Source organism: Lissotriton vulgaris, chromosome 5 (genome assembly GCF_964263255.1).
Source record: "Lissotriton vulgaris chromosome 5, aLisVul1.2, whole genome shotgun sequence".
Taxonomy (NCBI): Eukaryota; Metazoa; Chordata; class Amphibia; order Caudata; family Salamandridae; genus Lissotriton; species Lissotriton vulgaris.
The window spans coordinates 81,540,712-81,561,703 of record NC_141693.1 but is presented as its reverse complement, the minus strand read 5'-3'; the positions used below and the strand labels follow the sequence as shown (position 1 = coordinate 81,561,703).

Here is a 20,992-nt window from a genome sequence, read left to right as displayed (position 1 = left end):
TAAGTCGTTTTCAAGAGACGCTCACAAGCACAGGAATGTGCACCTGCCTGTTCCAAAGCAAAAAAACTAGACTTTTTTTTTCAAAAGACATTTAAATGTAACCAGCCAGTTTATTTCATTGCCATTTGCTTAATCTTGTCGTGGCCAGGGTCATACGAATGGCAATAGCTTTATGCAAATATCATCACACCACTGCAAACAAAATAACAAAAATAAAAAACATTTCCATTTTCAACGCAAATAGCTCTAACTTTCACAAATGCGAGACCGATTGCATTGCAAATGTACCTCTTTATTGAAAAGACAAGCAGAATGTGGAAGCTCGTTCCAGTAATCTTCAGATATTTTTATACATTTCTTTTGCTGTTGCTGCTTTTAGTATAGATTAAAGACAAGTGACTATGTACGAACACAAGTAGCTGGAAAGAGAAGCACTAGGTGAGAGAAAAAAACACCTGATGAGAGAAAGCTACACTACTTTTGGGTACTCATTCCGCAGCAGAGATCCCCCACCCTCTCCTAATCCTAGATTGATTTGTGCTGATACGTGGGAGGAGAGGGAGAGGAGCCAGATGTTGCTGCTGGGGTCAGGGGTCACAGTCCAGGCTGTCAGTTAGAATAATTACAGTAGCTGTAGCTGCGATTGGTCAAAGTGATAGTGTGTCTTCTGGTGGCCCTGCGAGACCAGGGCAGAGAGGGAGCGGAGCCGGGTGCTGATGCTGGGGCCGGGCCAGAGCCTGGAGCCGCGAGCATTGTTGAGCCTGAAGCTGCTGACAGATGATGGAGTTCAACTCGGGCGGAGTCACCTGCTTGGCTCGTTAAATGCCTCCCAAATCCTGCTGCGGCCGCTCTTGTGAAAGGTGCCATCACCTGTGCACAGATCCCATTTAATCGCTTGAGCATTTTAATCTTTAACGTGTAGGACATTTCATATTACATAACATATTGACACTGACAGTTTATCACAGTCCTGCTTCAAGCTGGGATTCAGTGCTTGGTGGAGCTCATCTTTTATCCGGTTGCAGCTGTCAGAGGTGGTGAACTTCAGCTGATGTGGCAGGTGAGAAGAGCCCCAGTCCGGCTCTGTGGAAATATCATGTACATCGGGCAGTGTCTGGGAGGGAAACAGCGCCCCCACCCCGTGGTTTCCCTGCCTCTCTCCGCCTCTCACTGCAGCACAGGCTCATGTCCAGAGGAGGCATTTAAAGCTGAAATAAACATCCTAATAACGGGGCCCCTCCTCCAAAGAAACCTGTGCTCCTGGTCACATTGTAATCACTGCAAGGGGGGAGGGCTTGAGGGGCTGACGCTCCCTGCAGCTCTCACACCAGCCTCAGCTCCGCTCCTCCCCAGAGATAGAAGAACGGGAAGAGCCTCTGTGTGAAGGGGGCCTGCGGGTAGGAGTAGAGAAGCTCCATGGAGTCAGCATTGTACAGGGACAGCCGTCCCCCCTCGTAGTCCAGATACACACCCAGCTTCTGGAAATTCTCACGAGGGGACAGAGGGGTTGGAGGAGATGTGTGGGCCTCGTACTGACCATCAGACCCCTCCACAGCCCAGACTCCCCTCTCAGCTGACTGTGTGAATAAATATTCCCCTCTGTCCACAGACTCTGCTGCAACCCCCACATACCACTCTTCCCCCTCCTGCAGCAGCTGCACCTCCCAGTAATGTCTGCCAGAGGTGAACCCCTCGCTCCCCAGCACACAATAGTACTTGGTGAATCTCTTGGGGGTGTCCGGCAGGCGCTGTGCTGTGTCCGTCCATCTCACACATCTCCGCCCCTCAGACAGGAGGAGCTGTGGATGAGCCGTGTCAGGATCCAGAGTCACCATCACTGCAGAGAAGAGATTCACAATTAGAGATTTAATGACACAAATAAAAGCTGTAATGACTGCTTTCTGTTGCCAGACTGATTCCAGGCACCCCATATTATATGTTGGCCTAGTGACCAGTTAGATCACAGTGCCACCATAAGCCCCCCTAACACAAACAGGGAGCGAATGGTGTCCGGCAACCACTGGACATGACAACCCTGACCTCTCAGGGATCGTGGTAACAGATCAGAACCTTTTCGCTCAGTCACTCCTGCACTCTGGTTCTCAGATAAAAATATAGAGAATACACAATGGGACGTTTTCAATATATTTTTTGAACCAAAGTTATTCTTGTATAAAATACATGGGCTGCGATAATTAGCAGACAGAAGCAGAAGAAAGTGATAACTAGTACAAATAGAGAAAATAGCAGATACAGTTCCACCATGGTGCTAAGACAGTGTATATATGCAGGCATATGATACAAGCCAGTAATCAGGGGCACTCCTGCCATGCAATCCCTACGCTGTGTGCGTCTAGAGTGTATGTAGGTGTAGAGCCAAGAATCCCCCCACGGGATGATCCAACCCCATTACCTGGCAGGAAAGAATGTAGCACCCTGTCATGGTCACGAACTGGACACCCCTCACGGAGATGTCAGGCAGTTGCCGGCTGTAGCCTCAGCATGCAGGGATCCTCGGTGTCAGCTGAAGTGTTCCCTCTGCTAACCCCCAGAAATGCTTCTTTATTTATAATAAAAGGCATCCTTGTGATGTATATGCAGATTAGTATTGTTATGGATATGTAAAAAGCCCTGTCGCCCCATGAATGAAGATAGAACAACATTTGTTAATCAAGCGTAAAGGACTTGTACTGGGGGTTCGAGGCATTGTGATAGTGTTGCACGAAGCTAGATGTATAAGCAAAGCAGTTTCAGAGGAACTAATCCAACATTGTCACGCACACGAATTTGTGAAAAAGGTCACAGCAATAATGTTATTGTGCAGAAAAGAGGATAATGCAGGAAAATGTGCTGCTTTGCGACATGGGCCTAACTCGGGCACATAACAGTACAGACTGACTGATGTACTAGAAGGTAAACCGTACTGGTCAGTACACTACATTAGATGGCACAGAGTGACAGAGCAGTTAGAAGGTATACTGTACTAGTCAGAACACTGCATTAGGTGGCACAGAGTGACAGAGCTACTCCAAGGTATACAGTACTACTCAGTACACTGTATTGGATGTTCCAGAGCAACAGAGTCACTCTAAGGTATACGGTATCAGTCAGTACACTGCATTGGATAGTACAGAGTTACTCAAAGGCATACTATACTAGTCAGTACTAATATATATATATTTAGAGTTTTATATATCGCGAACTAGACCAGAGACATCGGTTATCAGAGCGCTTTACATGAATACCAGTTTTGTTGTACAAGGACACATTAATTTTTGTTAGGCACGGGGAGATTAAGTGATTTGCCCAGAATCCCAGGATGTTGAGCGTCGTTGCGAGATTCGAACCCGGTTCCCCAGCTTCGAGGTCGACCGCTCTAGGTGGTATAGAGAAAAGGAGCTACTATAAGGTATACAGTACTAGTCACTACACTGAAATAGATGGCACAGAGTAACAGCACTACTCCAAGGTTTACAATACTACTCTGTATACTGCATTAGATAGTGCAGAGTGACAGCTACACCAGGGCATACGGTACTAGTAAGTACACTGCATTAGATGGCACAGAATGACACCACTACTAGAAGGTATACAGAACTACCCAAGGTATACTGTACTAGTCAGTACACTGTATTAGATGGCACAGAGTGACACGCCTACAAGAAGGCATACTGTACTAGCTAGTACATTGTATTTGATGGTACACTGGTACACAGTGACAGAGCTACTAGAAGGTATACAGTACAAATCAGTACACAGCATTGGATGGTGCAGAGTTATCGGACTACTAGAATTTATAGTGTACTAGTCAGTACACTGTATTAGATGGTAGACAGTGACAGAGATACTATAAGGTATACTGCACTATTCAGTACACTGTATTAGATGGTACAGAGTAAGAGTTACTCCAAGGCATACTGTACTTGTCAGTACTCTATATTAGATGGTACAAAGTAACAGAGCTACTAAAAGGTATACAGTACTAATCAGTACACTGCATTAGATGACAGAGAGTAACATAGCAACTCCAAGGTATTCAGTACTACTCAGTACACTTTCATGCAACCATTCCCTTTGTTAATCTCGAGGGACCGTTTACCTGCAAATGTTGCCAATACCAGAGCTCTACTGAGAGTCAGGTCTCTCTAGAGCAGGTGGCCTGTCATAATAGGCCCGACAAATTGGAATCTTCAGCCATTCCTCCCCAGCCCATAGTCAGTCCAATAACCTTTAACTCTACTCCTAATTGGAGAGATTTCTCAGCTAATGTTAGATCCACGCCACTGAATTATTGGACTTAATGAACTCTGATTCCCTGAGCTAGGTTTCCTCACGGAGACCTGGCTTAAACCCTCCACGACACCAGCCATTACCCTAGCCCTTCCTGAAAATACTGTATACTCAGATTGGACAGGGATAGTAAAGTGGGTGGAGGCATTGCCATCATGTACAAAGAAGCATTGAAAGTCTCCATCATTGACTCCACCACTGACAATGACACGGAAATCTGTGTTTTTAAGATTGAACTCACGCCCAAGGATTGCCTGAAGGGAGCACTTATCTACCGGCCCCCCGGTTCTCTCAAAGATTTCACTCTCAAAATGATGGAAAAAATTGCCCCCCACACTATCTCTTCCAAACACTTTTTGTTGCTAGGGAATTTTACCATTCACAGTGAAGACAGTGTAAATACTGAAGCTGTTAACTTTCTTGCAGATATGGCCTCCCTAGGTTTAGTAAAGATTGATGCACCCAACCCACTCGGCAGGCCGCACCCTGGACACCATCCTCACTAACTCTACCGGCATATTTGCAGAACTCCCTTGCTCAGTGATCTGGTCAGATAACTCTCTGATCTACTTTCAGATTAGAGGCTTTCAACCGAGCAGTACCCCCACCTACCCCGTCCGTAATCTTAGAAGACAATGGCATAAGATTACACAAAATTCCTTTGGGAAAGGTTTTGTAACCCCCTCATATGAAGAACCTGTGGATATTGACACTAGACTCAGGGTATTCCATGAGGCCATAAAATCATTTACAGATACACTGGTGCTGTCAAAACAGCAGTACGTTAATCCTCAAAGGAAATATACTGCCTGGTACACCTCTGATCTTCGAAAAGAAAATTCGAACTGTAAAACATTGGAAAAAATATGGCGAAAAACTCAAACGGTGAAGGAAAAAGCTATTTATAAAACGGCTCTCGCCATCTATCACAAGAATATTAAAAAGGCACGGAAAGTCCACATTACCTCAAGGCTAAATAAAGCTGGCAACTCTACGAAATAACTTTACAAAGTTCTCTATTCCTTTACTAATCCCATAGCCTGTAACAATCAGAACCCCCCCTCCCACCCCCGAGGCGCTCTATGATAATATAGTCAATTACTTTGAAGAAAAAAATCAATATAACATACAATCAATTTCCCAGTGATTCTAAATCCCTGGATAACTTTGAACTGCCGCCTACATCTCTGAGAGTGAAGGATGCCCACCTAGAGAAATTTCCCACTCTGCAGGTACCTCATTTAGAAGCAAAGTTGAGAACAGTCAAATCTGGTTCACCCCTCGACTGCAGGCCAGCTGATCTGTTTGCCTCATTTGCCAAGCAACTAGCCCCCTCCATCTGCACTATATTAAATGCCTCTATGAGTGAAGGGATACTTCCACTTGAATGGAAGGCGGCACAAGTGCTACCGATCCGAAAAAAAGGCACTTGTACCCGCAGAAATGTTGGCTAACTACCGCCCTATCTCGCTCCTCCCACTGATGAGTATACTCCTGGAAGGGCACAAAAATACTAAGCTTATGGGATACCTAGAATCTCAAGGCAATCTTGATCCCTCTCAGTCTGGTTTCAGACCTACCCACTCTAATGAAACCACCCTCATAGGTGTCACAGACTATATCAAATTGGCCCTGGATAACAACAAGGCAGTGCTGCTGGATTTGTCCGCGGCCTTTGATAAAGTCACTCGCCAGAAGCTAATCTACAGATTGAATGAGATTAGTATACAGGGACAGGCTCTACAGTGACTCGCAAGGTTTCTGGACCAGCATACCCAAACTGTCAACTTGGGTCCTTTTCGGTTCGCACCTTGCCGCTCACTAAGGGTGTGCCAAAGGGCTCCTGCCTTAGCTCTACCCTGTTCAATGTGTATGTGGCCCCACTCGCTAAGATCATGGGTTCACTCCCTACTCCTAAGCGGACGATACCAAACTCCTCTTATCTTTCGACAACTATAAAGTGTTGACCAAATCTCTTTGCTGAGGGCATGCTAGCAATCTCTGGATGAATGACGGAAAATTTCCTCCAGCTCAATGCAGCTAAAACCGAGATTCTGCTATTCGACAGAGCTCAAACACCCCGCAACTGGTGGCCCGCAGTGTTGGGCCTAGTCCCCACCCCGAAGATTATGGCTAAAAACCTGGGTGTGCTTCTGGACCACTCTCTAACTATGAGAGATCAAGTCATGGCCACCTCAGGTACTTGTTACCGCACGCTAAATCTTCTCTGTAGAGTGTTCCAGATGCTTCCTCTGTCAGTCCGCAGGACCCTGATTCAAGCTTTGGTAATCAGTCGCCTCGATTACTGCAATGCTCTTCTTGCTTCCGTCAAAGAATCCTTTCTACATAGAATGCAGGTGATTCTGAATACAGCAGCTCGCCTGGCTTTTAATATGCCCCCCAGAACCTCATCCGGGCCATTGCTGAGGCATCTTCACTGGCTTCCCATCCGCCAGAAAATCAAGTTCAAAATCTGCAGCCTAGTCCACAAAGCACTTCATGGCGGAGGCCCAAGCTACCTGGCGGAAAAACTTAAGCTCTATCTACCCGGCAGATCTCTTTGTTCATTGGGAAAAGATCTGCTAGTTGTCCACTGCTACAGAAAACTGGGGGCAAAACATATGCTAATATTGCTCTGAAGTATTGGAACTCATTACCTGTTGAGCTACGTAAGTGCACCAATCTCCTCCTGTTTAGGAAACTCCTAAATTCAGAACGTTTCTGTAACAGATTGCTCTGACCTAGCATACTCGTTTCCTATAGCGCGGAGATACCCCTTTGAGGGTAATTCCGGCACTTTATAAATTCCATCATAACAATATAAGATGGTACAGAGCCGCTAGATACCCCCCTGCACATCTTATTGTTGGATCTCATGTGGTTTAGATTCCCACAGACTTTGCAGACACTCCCTTCCTCTTTAGCAGTTCCCTATTCCTACTAGACCACAACCATGATTTGTGGGTCGCAGTTAAGGTTCTGATTAGAAGTGATGTGGACAAAAACATTTGGTTGTGACGTGAAGGCCAGAAAGTTGAGGCCCATCTCTTGGGATGTCCAATGTCAGGTCCATGTTTGTGGGACCGCTGTCTAGTCTTAGGAATGTCTGAAAGGGAATAAATATTTTTACTGCAGGTCAGTGCAGCTAGAGAGAGGATCATTTTAGTCTGATTAACTTTTAGCAGAGGTCAATACCATGCTTGAGCCAGAATATATGGAAGTCAAGACCACAGATTTGTGTTGGAGGGTTTCTCAATAAATTGATTTAAAAATCCAGTACTTGGAGAAAAAAGCACTAGACATAATTTGTTAGATAGAACGTTACAGTGGGAACAAAGCATTATTAAAATGTGGGTGTCTGGTTATTTACAAACATATTGAGGCCCAGTGATCCTGTAGAAACATTACAGGGGCTGAGCCAGAACATCTTACTGAACTCCACCACCCTGTCAGAAGCCACAGTCCAAAGATTCATATTTCGAGTTTTGTGTAAACACCAATTTGACTAAAAATATAAGTTTCTGCCCAACTGGTATTCTAAGCGACACAGTATTACCTCATGCAGGATTACCACATGCAGTACCACTGCATCAGATATTACCAGGGACACATTCCACTTTGGCAGAAATGGCCGATATTGTAGCAGGAACACAACAAATGGAATTTAGGAATTATCTGCAGAAATCAGTGCAGCAGTACTCTACTGTTGTCTCGTGGTGTGTGTGTGTGAGTGCCTGGCATGAGCGCAGATGTGCATGATGCGACGGGCCTAGCTGTGAGTGCACGGTGTGAGAGTAGACTGAGAGGGAAGATCTCATGAACTGTGTGCGTGCATTAGGTCACTGTAAATGCATGCAATAGGTCAGAGTAGGTACATGCGCTAGCTCAGTGTTGATGCATGCGCTGGGTCAGTATAGATGCAAGAAGAAGGTCAGTGTAGGTGCATGCAATGGGTCTGTGCTGGTGTTTGCGACAGGCCAGGGTAGGTGCATGTGCTGGGTCTGTGTAGGTGCATGCGCTAGTTCATTGTACATGCATGTGCTGAGACCGTGTAGGTTCATGCGGTAGGCCAGTGTAGGTGCTTGTGCTGTAGGCCAGTGTAGAAGCATGCGCTAGGCCGATGTAAATGTATGCGCTAGGTCAGTGTTGATGCATGTGCTAGGTCAGTGTAGGTGCATGTGCTGGATCAGTGTAGGTGCATGTGCTGGATCAGTGTAGGTGAATGCACTAGGTCCTTGTTGGTGCTAGAACTCTGGAATATAGAATGTGTTATGACGTAAATACCGAATTCTGAACGAATTACGCATTTAATAGCGAAAATCTCAGAATACTGCAAAAACGGAGTTGCCTGCAGTTGTCAATCCTAGCAGTATCATCAGTATAATGAGTGAAATTACTGAAACTGAATTTCTGATAAACTTAGCATGAATGCCCAAGGGGGAAGAATGATTTAAAATGCAGCAGCACATATACAGAACAGAGAGAAGTAAATATCTATTAAAATCTGGAAATGACAAGGTTTACAGACACAGATCAAGTAACTGTACCCTGACTCAAGTGCACATTACCATTCCATACCATACCATCTGATCCTGTCCCGTCCTATCCCATACCCTCCCATATTGCCATTGCTTTCCATCCATTACCACCCCAACCCATAGCACACAATTCCCAGCATAATGTTCCATACAATTCCTTCCTATCCCATACCTTACCATACCATACCATACCACTGTAACATTCCATACCATACCCTACCATTTTCATGAACATCACAATGATATTTACCTTTACAACTCTTCACCACCACCTCTGGGCTCTGAATCTTCAAATTTTTACACCTGTAATAACACACACATATTTGTATAAAGAGCAATGACAGCTACAGAAACAGAGGATGAACATCACATAAGACCTGTATTTGAAATAAGGTTCAGTATTAAGAGCAGCGCCTGCGGACTAGAGCTCAGTGTGAGCTACTGTTCATACACAACAGACAAAGCTCTAACAGTATCCAAAAGTGACTTTAATATCTTATGACAGGATGTGGGTGTTCTAAGGCAGATAGCTCAGTGAGACCAGCGTGCATCGTGTGGCTGCCACAGTGGGGGTCTTCTAGGAGCGGTGGTTAGCTCAGTGAAAGAGGGCCTGACTAACAGGTTCCATCTGCTCCTGGTGGAGTCTCGAGTATATACATAATAAATAACTTCTTAACTGAGGTCCACGTGCATTCCTGCCAGCACCCACAACACAACGCTGTCACACCCAACCACTGCCACTGTGACCCTTATCACCATCCCTCTGCAACCAAAATGTAAGGTAGCTTTAATGGGATATATAAAGCAGATTTGAACCCAGACCCTCGTTTTACGTAAACAGCAGATTTTAGGCCGTAGAGGGAGGATCATTGAGGGAGAGATAAGGGAACAGGTTAGAAGGCTCAGTAATGGGAAAGCAGCAGGCCCAGACGGGATCCCATCTGAATACTATAAAAAATTGTTAAACTCTTTGGTCCCTTTCTGGGTATCTTATTTTAATGAGATCTCTCTGGAGGGCTGTTAGATTCCACCTTCCTGGTATGAGGCAACTGTGGGTATGATCCTTAAGCCGGGTAAAGATGATAGGTTAGCGGATTAATATAGACCAATATCATTGTTGAACTGTGATTATGAAATGATCAGAGGAATCTTGGCTAAGAGGTTGTCAGATGTCCTTCAAATGTTGATCCATTTCGATCAAAAGGGGTTTGTGCCTGGCAGACAGCTGCAGGAAATAACCCATCGACTTAACGGTGCGAATGATATAGAGGAGGCCTTTATTCTCCTGTTGACAATCACAGGAATTGATGCTGCTAAAGCATTTGATAAGGTTATTTGAGTCTATCTTTGGGAGGTATTGCATAATTATTGTTTCAGCAGCAATGTTACTGGAGTTGTTCAAATGTTGTACAAGGTGCCGGCACTGAAGATTTTGGTTAAAGGCGAACTTACAGCTTCGTTTCAGATATCCTGGGTAACTTGGCAGGGATTTCCTTTGTCGCCTATTCTGTTTCCTCTATATATTGAGCCCTTTTCCATGATGATTTGGCACAATAAGACTGTTCTTCCCTTTGAAGCTGCAGGGTTACCAACCAAAATAGCACTGAACGCTGATGACATAGTTCTGTATACATCGAACCGAGAGCTCTCGGTTCCACAGCTTGAGATGCATGCCAGAGATTTTGGGAGTCTGTCAGGGTATCTAATCTATAAGGGAAAGACAGAGATTATGACATAGGCTAAAGAAAATGTAGGGCTTCAAACTAAAACCCAGATTAGGTATCTCAGGATCATGGGAAATCAGAGTTTGGAGAAAATACTGGCTGTAAACCTAACTAAGGTATGCCATTGTTAATTTGGAAAAAAATCGATGCTGATATGAGAAACAATGCATTCATTTATGTGAATGAAAGCGTGTCCTTATTAACAAATTTGCCGATTGTGAACTCCACATTAACCCAAACTTGAAAATACATAGTCAAGCAAGCACCAACACCTAGGCCCAACGTTATTGATGGACAGGTCGTAGGAAGGGTGGCACGCAGCGGGCAGACAAATGCACAAACAGGAAACCATAGCTCAATCCCACAGATAGGGGTATGTGCACTCCCAAAAACCATACATTCAGATGCCACATAAGTTAGGAACACATAGCCAATCAGGACACAGCTTATGCAGTGATCAAGTGCCCCCCATACCGGACATTTAAACACGTTACCCACTGGCCGCATTGTGTCCACGCAAGGTCGAGGCCCACCTGTAATATCCATTAAAATTAATTTATGACTCTACAGGCAGCAACTTCCATTCCTCACCATACAAGGATTTCCGAAAATATTTTATTGCCTAAAATGAACTGTATATAAGAATGCTACAGATCAATTGTAAATTGAGACAGTCCTCAGACCCTGTGCCTGTAACTATTCACAGCTGCTATGTTTAATTAAACTAACTGTACTTGTTTAGACAAACACCTCTTGTCTCTTGTTCTTCAAAGGTATTTCATGTTCAAGCATCACCAGGATATAGATGGTCACCTCACAAGATGATCGGAAAATCTGCTCCATGGTATCTATGAGAGGGTGATCATCATTAAGGCTATTCCTAAGGTAATTTTCTTGTTTAACACTAAACCACTTCCCTTCCCCAAAAAGCTTTTGCAAAAATTGCAAGGGAGGGTCAGGAGCCTAATATGGGCATCCAGGGGAGCCAGGATCTCATAAAAGGAGGAGACTGAAGCAAGGAGGGTCAGCAGCTTCATATGGGCATCTGGGGGAGCCAGGATCTCATGATAGAAGGAGGAGACTGAAGCAAGGAGGGTCGGCAGCTTTATATGGGCATCCAGGGGAGCCAGGATCTCATGAAAGAAGGAGGAGACTGAAGCAAGGAGGGTCGGCAGCTTTATATGGGCATCCAGGGGAGCCAGGATCTCATGAAAGAAGGAGGAGACTGAAGCAAGGGAGGGTCGGCAGCTTCATATGGGCATCTGGGGGAGCCAGGATCTCATGAAAGAAGGAGGAGACTGAAGCAAGGAGGGTCGGCAGCTTTATATGGGCATCTGGGGGAGCCAGGATCTCATGAAAGAAGGAGGAGACTGAAGCAAGGAGGGTCGGCAGCTTTATATGGGCATCTGGGGGAGCCAGGATCTCATGAAAGAAGGAGGAGACTGAAGCAAGGAGGGTCGGCAGCTTTATATGGGCATCTGGGGGAGCCAGGATCTCATGAAAGAAGGAGGAGACTGAAGCAAGGAGGGTCGGCAGCTTTATATGGGCATCTGGGGGAGCCAGGATCTCATGAAAGAAGGAGGAGACTGAAGCAAGGAGGGTCGGCAGCTTTATATGGGCATCCAGGGGAGCCGGGATCTCATGATAGAAGGAGGAGACTGAAGCAAGGAGGGTCGGCAGCTTTATATGGGCATCTGGGGGAGCCAGGATCTCATGAAAGAAGGAGGAGACTGAAGCAAGGAGGGTCAGCAGCTTCATATGGGCATCTGGGGGAGCCAGGATCTCATGATAGAAGGAGGAGACTGAAGCAAGGAGGGTCGGCAGCTTTATATGGGCATCCAGGGGAGCCAGGATCTCATGAAAGAAGGAGGAGACTGAAGCAAGGAGGGTCAGCAGCTTTATATGGGCATCCAGGGGAGCCAGGATCTCATGAAAGAAGGAGGAGACTGAAGCAAGGAGGGTCGGCAGCTTCATATGGGCATCTGGGGGAGCCAGGATCTCATGATAGAAGGAGGAGACTGAAGCAAGGAGGGTCGGCAGCTTCATATGGGCATCTGGGGGAGCCAGGATCTCATGAAAGAAGGAGGAGACTGAAGCAAGGGAGGGTCGGCAGCTTTATATGGGCATCTGGGGGAGCCAGGATCTCATGATAGAAGGAGGAGACTGAAGCAAGGAGGGTCGGCAGCTTCATATGGGCATCTGGGGGAGCCAGGATCTCATGAAAGAAGGAGGAGACTGAAGCAAGGGAGGGTCGGCAGCTTTATATGGGCATCTGGGGGAGCTAGGATCTCATGAAAGAAGGAGGAGACTGAAGCAAGGGAGGGTCGGCAGCTTTATATGGGCATCTGGGGGAGCCAGGATCTCATGATAGAAGGAGGAGACTGAAGCAAGGAGGGTCGGCAGCTTTATATGGGCATCCAGGGGAGCCAGGATCTCATGAAAGAAGGAGGAGACTGAAGCAAGGGAGGGTCGGCAGCTTTATATGGGCATCCAGGGGAGCCAGGATCTCAAGAAAGAAGGAGGAGACTGAAGCAGGAGGGTCAGCAGCTTTATATGGGCATCCAGGGGAGCCAGGATCTCCTGAAAGAAGGAGGAGACTGAAGCAAGGAGGGTCAGCAGCTTTATATGGGCATCCAGGGGAGCCAGGATCTCATGAAAGAAGGAGGAGACTGAAGCAAGGAGGGTCAGCAGCTTTATATGGGCATCCAGGGGAGCCAGGATCTCAAGAAAGAAGGAGGAGACTGAAGCAGGAGGGTCAGCAGCTTTATATGGGCATCCAGGGGAGCCAGGATCTCCTGAAAGAAGGAGGAGACTGAAGCAAGGAGGGTCGGCAGCTTTATTTGGGCATCCAGGGGAGCCAGGATCTCATGATAGAAGGAGGAGACTGAAGCAGGAGGGTCGGCAGCTTTATACAGGTATCCAGGGGAGCCAGGATCTCATGAAAGAAGGAGGAGACTGAAGCAAGGAGGGTCAGCAGCTTTATATGGGCATCCAGGGGAGCCAGGATCTCATGAAAGAAGCTCCGGAGACTGAAGCAAGGGAGGGTCAGCAGCTTTATATGGGCATCCAGGGGAGCTGGGATCTCATGAAAGAAGGAGACTGAAGCAAGGGAGGGTCGGCAGCTTCATATGGGCATCCAGGGGAGCCGGGATCTCATGATAGAAGGAGGAGACTGAAGCAAGGAGGGTCAGCAGCTTCATATGGGCATCTGGGGGAGCCAGGATCTCATGAAAGAAGGAGGAGACTGAAGCAAGGGAGGGTCAGCAGCTTCATATGGGCATCTGGGGGAGCCAGGATCTCATGATAGAAGGAGGAGACTGAAGCAAGGGAGGGTCGGCAGCTTTATATGGGCATCCAGGGGAGCCGGGATCTCATGAAAGAAGGAGGAGACTGAAGCAAGGAGGGTCAGCAGCTTCATATGGGCATCCAGGGGAGCCAGGATCTCATAAAAGGAGGAGACTGAAGCAAGGGAGGGTCGGCAGCTTCATATGGGCATCTGGGGGAGCCAGGATCTCATGGAAGAAGGAGGAGACTGAAGCAAGGAGGGTCGGCAGCTTTATATGGGCATCCAGGGGAGCCAGGATCTCATGAAAGAAGGAGGAGACTGAAGCAAGGAGGGTCGGCAGCTTTATATGGGCATCTGGGGGAGCCAGGATCTCATGAAAGAAGGAGGAGACTGAAGCAAGGAGGGTCGGCAGCTTTATATGGGCATCTGGGGGAGCCAGGATCTCATGAAAGAAGGAGGAGACTGAAGCAAGGAGGGTCGGCAGCTTTATATGGGCATCCAGGGGAGCCAGGATCTCATGAAAGAAGGAGGAGACTGAAGCAAGGGAGGGTCGGCAGCTTCATATGGGCATCCAGGGGAGCCAGGATCTCATGGAAGAAGGAGGAGACTGAAGCAAGGGAGGGTCGGCAGCTTTATATGGGCATCCAGGGGAGCCAGGATCTCATGAAAGAAGGAGGAGACTGAAGCAAGGGAGGGTCGGCAGCTTCATATGGGCATCCAGGGGAGCCAGGATCTCATGGAAGAAGGAGGAGACTGAAGCAAGGGAGGGTCGGCAGCTTTATATGGGCATCCAGGGGAGCCGGGATCTCATGATAGAAGGAGGAGACTGAAGCAAGGGAGGGTCGGCAGCTTTATATGGGCATCCAGGGGAGCCAGGATCTCATGAAAGAAGCTCCGGAGACTGAAGCAAGGGAGGGTCAGCAGCTCTATATGGGCATCCAGGGGAGCCGGGATCTCATGATAGAAGGAGGAGACTGAAGCAAGGGAGGGTCGGCAGCTTTATATGGGCATCCAGGGGAGCCGGGATCTCATAAAAGGAGGAGACTGAAGCAAGGAGGGTTGGCAGCTTCATATGGGCATCCAGGGGAGCCAGGATCTCATAAAAGGAGGAGACTGAAGCAAGGAGGGTTGGCAGCTTCATATGGGCATCCCGGGGAGCCAGGATCTCATAAAAGGAGGAGACTGAAGCAAGGGAGGGTCGGCAGCTTTATATGGGCATCCAGGGGAGCCGGGATCTCATGATAGAAGGAGGAGACTGAAGCAAGGAGGGTTGGCAGCTTCATATGGGCATCCAGGGGAGCCAGGATCTCATAAAAGGAGGAGACTGAAGCAAGGAGGGTTGGCAGCTTCATATGGGCATCCCGGGGAGCCAGGATCTCATAAAAGGAGGAGACTGAAGCAAGGGAGGGTCGGCAGCTTTATATGGGCATCCAGGGGAGCCGGGATCTCATGATAGAAGGAGGAGACTGAAGCAAGGAGGGTCAGCAGCTTCATATGGGCATCTGGGGGAGCCAGGATCTCATGAAAGAAGGAGGAGACTGAAGCAAGGAGGGTCGGCAGCTTTATATGGGCATCCAGGGGAGCCGGGATCTCATGATAGAAGGAGGAGACTGAAGCAAGGAGGGTCGGCAGCTTTATATGGGCATCCAGGGGAGCCAGGATCTCATGAAAGAAGGAGGAGACTGAAGCAAGGGAGGGTCGGCAGCTTTATATGGGCATCCAGGGGAGCAAGTATCTCAAAAAAGAAGGAGGAGACTGAAGCAAGGAGGGTCAGCAGCTTCATATGGGCATCTGGGGGAGCCAGGATCTCATGATAGAAGGAGGAGACTGAAGCAAGGAGGGTCGGCAGCTTTATATGGGCATCCAGGGGAGCCAGGATCTCATGAAAGAAGGAGGAGACTGAAGCAAGGAGGGTCAGCAGCTTTATACAGGTATCCAGGGGAGCCAGGATCTCATGAAAGAAGGAGGAGACTGAAGCAAGGGAGGGTCGGCAGCTTTATATGGGCATCCAGGGGAGCCAGGATCTCATGAAAGAAGGAGGAGACTGAAGCAAGGGAGGGTCGGCAGCTTTATATGGGCATCCAGGGGAGCCAGGATCTCATGAAAGAAGGAGGAGACTGAAGCAAGGGAGGGTCGGCAGCTTCATATGGGCGTCCAGGGGAGCCAGGATCTCATGAAAGAAGGAGGAGACTGAAGCAAGGGAGGGTCGGCAGCTTCATATGGGCATCTGGGGGAGCCAGGATCTCATGAAAGAAGGAGGAGACTGAAGCAAGGGAGGGTCGGCAGCTTCATATGGGCATCCAGGGGAGCCAGGATCTCATGAAAGAAGGAGGAGACTGAAGCAAGGAGGGTCAGCAGCTTTATATGGGCATCCAGGGGAGCCAGGATCTCAAGAAAGAAGGAGGAGACTGAAGCAAGGGAGGGTCGGCAGCTTCATATGGGCATCCAGGGGAGCCAGGATCTCATGAAAGAAGGAGGAGACTGAAGCAAGGGAGGGTCGGCAGCTTTATATGGGCATCCAGGGGAGCCGGGATCTCATGATAGAAGGAGGAGACTGAAGCAAGGAGGGTCGGCAGCTTTATATGGGCATCCAGGATCTCGTGAAAGAAGGAGTAGACTGAAGCAAGGGAGGGTCAGCAGCTTTATAGGAGCATCCAGGGGAGCCGGGGTCTCACAAAAGAAGCTCCGGAGGAGATTGAAGCAAGGGGGGCTGGCTCTTCAGGATTTGCATGCCCATTGTTAGGCTTTTTAGTTCAAGAATACCTAGCTCTCAGCTGGAGATCTAGATAATTCTTAAATGGTTCAATTGTATAGAGCTAGGTTGAACCATTTAGGCCTGAATAAGTTTTTCTTTTAAGTTTGGGGACCCGAAGTTGTTAAACAAGGTAAGTTGAAGGTACTCTTAAAAGACCGGGACTGAGGGTATTCTTTAGGGAAATTCTTGGGATTGATTACTATGTGGACCTGGCATCAATTTGGGGCTCTCCTGGAACTCACGAGTAGCCTAAAGATAAACTTATTTACTCTCCCCAGCATGGCAACATTTCCACCTGGGGAGACTTCAGGTAGGGTGATACCCTCGTCACTTGACCAGAGCTCTCTGACCTTTTGAAGGGAGGGCTTTCAAAATGTAAATACCTGCAGCTGTGTTTTTGTCAGTCATCCAAAAAGTTGTCAGAGGTGAGTGGTTCGGTGCAGGAGGACTTCCTCAAGCGGGTGAGAGCTCAGCAACAGCCTAAAAAAGAGGTTTCCCAGTAGTTTTGGATATTTATTTCCGCAGCATATAAGAACATGGGAGCTCCATACCTGCACTGGGAACAGGATCTTCCAGGGCTGACTCCAGAGCAATTATGGGGAGTATCTTTAAATCTGTTATATACTCTGGTCAAACCAGCACTACTTAAAAAGAATCATTTGTTTACTCTCCATAGGGCGTATTGGTCACAAGCAAAGTTGGCTAAGATTATATTGGAACCATCAAAATATAAAAAGTGCTGTGACAAGGAGGCGGATGATATACACATGTTTGTGAACTTCCCGTTATTGGCCTTTTTCTGGATAATTTTTGTAAATTGCTAGCAAGAAAGGAAATCTTTAAGAAATGGATTAATCCCAACCCGCCAAAAGGTATCAGAATAGGTCAGATCTGTAAGAGATGTCAGTAGAAGGGACTTGGACCGCAAGTTGGCCTCAGTAGATCAAACGTGCTTTCTCTTTCCACAAACTTGACTTGACTTAAGGAATATTCAGGAAATGTTTCCGTGAAACTGGACAACGTTCACAGTGTTTATTTTTGATCGCAGCGGCTGCTTCATGTCCGTTGCACCATTCAGGGAGTCCTTTCATTGGCGCTTACATGAGGACATGATGAAGAAGCTGGAAACTTTTGGCACATTCTCTTTAAAAGCACAGCATGTTGGCGACTGGTTAGTCGATTAGACCTATGTAGCGCTTTAGATTTCAAAGCGCTATGGTGGGTGCAGCAGTAATAACTCATGAAATATGGGGTGCAACTCACAAGGAGGGGGCAGGTTTGAGAGCACATTGGTTGCAATTGAACTCTTAAGATGATGGGCTGTGTGTATCCATTATCAGCACTCAATCTTCGCTAAGTGATCTTGTTTGTTTTGTTGTGTTAATGCTTTGCTGCACCTGTTTAACTTACGTGCTTTCTCTTTCCACAAACTCGATGTTTGTGTTCCTTTATTTTGAGATGCTTTCAGTATTACTATCACACGCAACCACAGCCAAACACAAAACCACAACCACATACACAACTACACGCACAATCACACACACAACCACAACCACACGCACAACCACACACACACCACACAAACACAGACAACCACACACACAACCACACAGACAACCACAACCACACCCAACCACACAACCACACACAAAACCACACACACAACCACAACCACACACACAACCACAACCACACACACAACCTCAACCACACACACAAACACACAACCACACACACAACCACACACCCACACACACAACCACACACCCACAACCACACACACAACCGCACACATACACACAACCGCACACACACATAACCGTACACACACACAACCTCAACCACACACAACCTCAACCACACACAACCTCAACCACACACAACCTCAACCACACACACCTCTACCACACCCACAACCCAACACACACAACCACACACACACAACCTCAACCCAACACACACAACCACACACTACCACACCCACAACCACACCCACCACACACAACCTCAACCACACACACACACCCACACACAAACCCACAACCTCAACCACACGCACACAACCTCAACCACACACACAACCCCACACACACACAACCACACACACACAACCCAACACACAACCCAACACACAACCACACACACAACCACACACACACAACCACAACCACACCCACAACCACACACACACAACCGCACACATACACACAACCGCACACACACACACAACCACACACACAACTATTTTCAGTAAAGTGAATTTGGTCAAAATGACGGTCCTCCCCAAACTAACGTACGTCTTTAATGCTGTCCCTCTGAAATTCCCTCAACAGGACATCTCTAAAATACAGGGTAAGATTGGGAGCTTTATTTGGGGTGATAAGGGAGTGAAACTCTCTTGGAAAAAATTGAGGCGGAGGCTGCTTAAAGGCGGGTTGGCCCTTCCAGATATAAGTTGGTACCTGGTGACATTTCAATTTAAAGCCATCAGGATGCTTCTAGCGAAACCTACGATTTCTTCTTGGGGGATTCTTCTCAGCCAACAGATGAGTTACATTGAAGGGGGCAAAACAGAAGGGTTTCTCTATAAATGTGGGGCACCAAAATTCTTCAAAAAGGTGCGCCTGAAGATCTTGAAGAATGCATTAGAAACCTGGTGCAAAGTAAGGACAAAGTGCAGGATAGGGTACTATTCCGACCACGCCCCCATTTGGATCTCCCCAGGGACTCCGCTTTGTCTTAAAGACGGGTTGGCTGCCCCCATTAGGGAGGCAGGAATTTCTACTTGGTCGGATCTGGGGGACATCAATGGGGTACATCCTTGGGAAGTATTGGAAGCTAGGATAGGTCCTGGGTTTTCTAAATTTAAGTTTTTACAATTAAAATCTTGGTTCGAGGCAGAGAGCCGGGGTATAATGGGAGACTGGGAAACTGAGCTCCTTTTCTTGTCAGAAAATCGCATTAAGAGAGAGGTATCGATCTGGTACAAGAAACTGATTGATGCAGACGATAAGGATCTTCCATCTCAGGACTTGGTGTGGAGACAATCCCCTTTTGAACCAATAATAGAGGAACTATTAGAACCCTCCTTAATACTTTTATATGAATACACCAAATCCGCCAGCTTTCTTTGTAACTAACCGTCTCTATTATACTCCAGCTAAAATAGCAAAATTTGCCCCAATCCCGGAGCCGAAATGTTATAGATGCATGGCCCCTAAAGCTAATGATATCCATGTTTTTTTGGGTTGTGCAAAGTTGGTAACATTCTGGGAAGGGGTTAAAGGCTATCTCTCAGGACTTTTGGCACCAACATCACTGTTAATGAGACCCTAGTTTTCTTTGCGGATGATCGCTTATCAACCCAAGATTTAGCAGTAAGGGACAGAGGTCTTTTACTGTGCTTGATTCTACTGGCTCGTAGAGAAATCTGCCCGAAATGGAAAGATCCCAACCCCCCCCCAAGACTGGAGGAATGGCTGAACTCTGCTTTTACGATGGCTCGCTTAGATCTGGCTAGTGTTGGCAACCTCCTTAATAGCCTCTAGCACGCTTTTATCACCATGGGCAAAGATCTGAGATTGTACAGGAACTGAAAAGCAAAGGCCCCTAGTCCAATGATTACACCTTGAAACTCCAGCATAAGGAGTTGGTCTGGGGACCTAAGCACCTGCAGTTGGCCGGAGGGAGCCAAAGTCCAATAAATGGTCTGACTGTATGTAAAAAGTTAGTTCCCTGAGATCTATATTGGTCTGAGAGAACCGCCCTTTTTGGGTATTAGGAAGTAAAAGGAGTACACACCCAACCCTTGGTGTTGCAGCAGTAAAGGTTCTATAGCTCCTTTTCGAAGTAGAGACTGTACTTCTTGCAGGAGGAGGTGTAGATTATCCTGTGAAAGTTTGTGTGCCTTTGGAGGAATGTTTGGAGGAGTGTTGATGGACTCCAGGCAGTAACCAGAACGGATAATCTGTAGAACCCACTTGTCTGTTGTTTTTGACTGCCAAGTTGGTAAGAAATGTGACAGTCTTCCCCCGACAGGTGTTAAATGCTCAGGAGGAAGTATAGGCAAGACACTGTTTTGTATTGGAGGGGGAGGTACGTGTGTTTAACCCTCATTCTCTGCCCTTGCCATTGTTTCCTCTATAACCCCCTCTGAAGTAACATTTTGAGCCAGAGGGTTGGTTGCTGCCCTTGTAGGTGGATGTAGTCTCTGAGGAAGTATTTTTGGACCCTGCTCGATAGAATGAGCGTCGAAAGGAACCACAGCTTTGTGTTGACTGAAGTGCTCCCATGGATTTGGCCACTTCAGTGTCTTTCTTCATCTTTTCCAGTGAAGAATCACCACTGGGCCAAAAAGGTGTTCTTTATCAAACGGCGTGTTTAGTATGGAAGTCTGGAC

The 20,992-nt window shown here is 47.2% G+C and overlaps 1 protein-coding gene across 2 annotated transcripts in view; it reads right to left on the bottom strand.

The window, feature by feature from the left end:
* Positions 1-273: 273 nt before the first annotated feature.
* The window catches only part of LOC147710252 (E3 ubiquitin-protein ligase TRIM39-like), a 65,157-nt gene continuing 44,438 nt past the window's right edge, over positions 274-20,992 (bottom strand). For both annotated transcript variants that reach the window (XM_086920924.1, XM_086920925.1), the window contains 2 exons: positions 9,079-9,131; positions 274-1,837 (listed from right to left, as the gene is read on the bottom strand). In XM_086920924.1, coding sequence (XP_086777050.1) covers positions 1,323-1,837; positions 9,079-9,131 — 568 coding nt within the window. In that variant the 3' untranslated portion in view covers positions 274-1,322. The remainder of the gene's footprint in view (positions 1,838-9,078; positions 9,132-20,992) is intronic.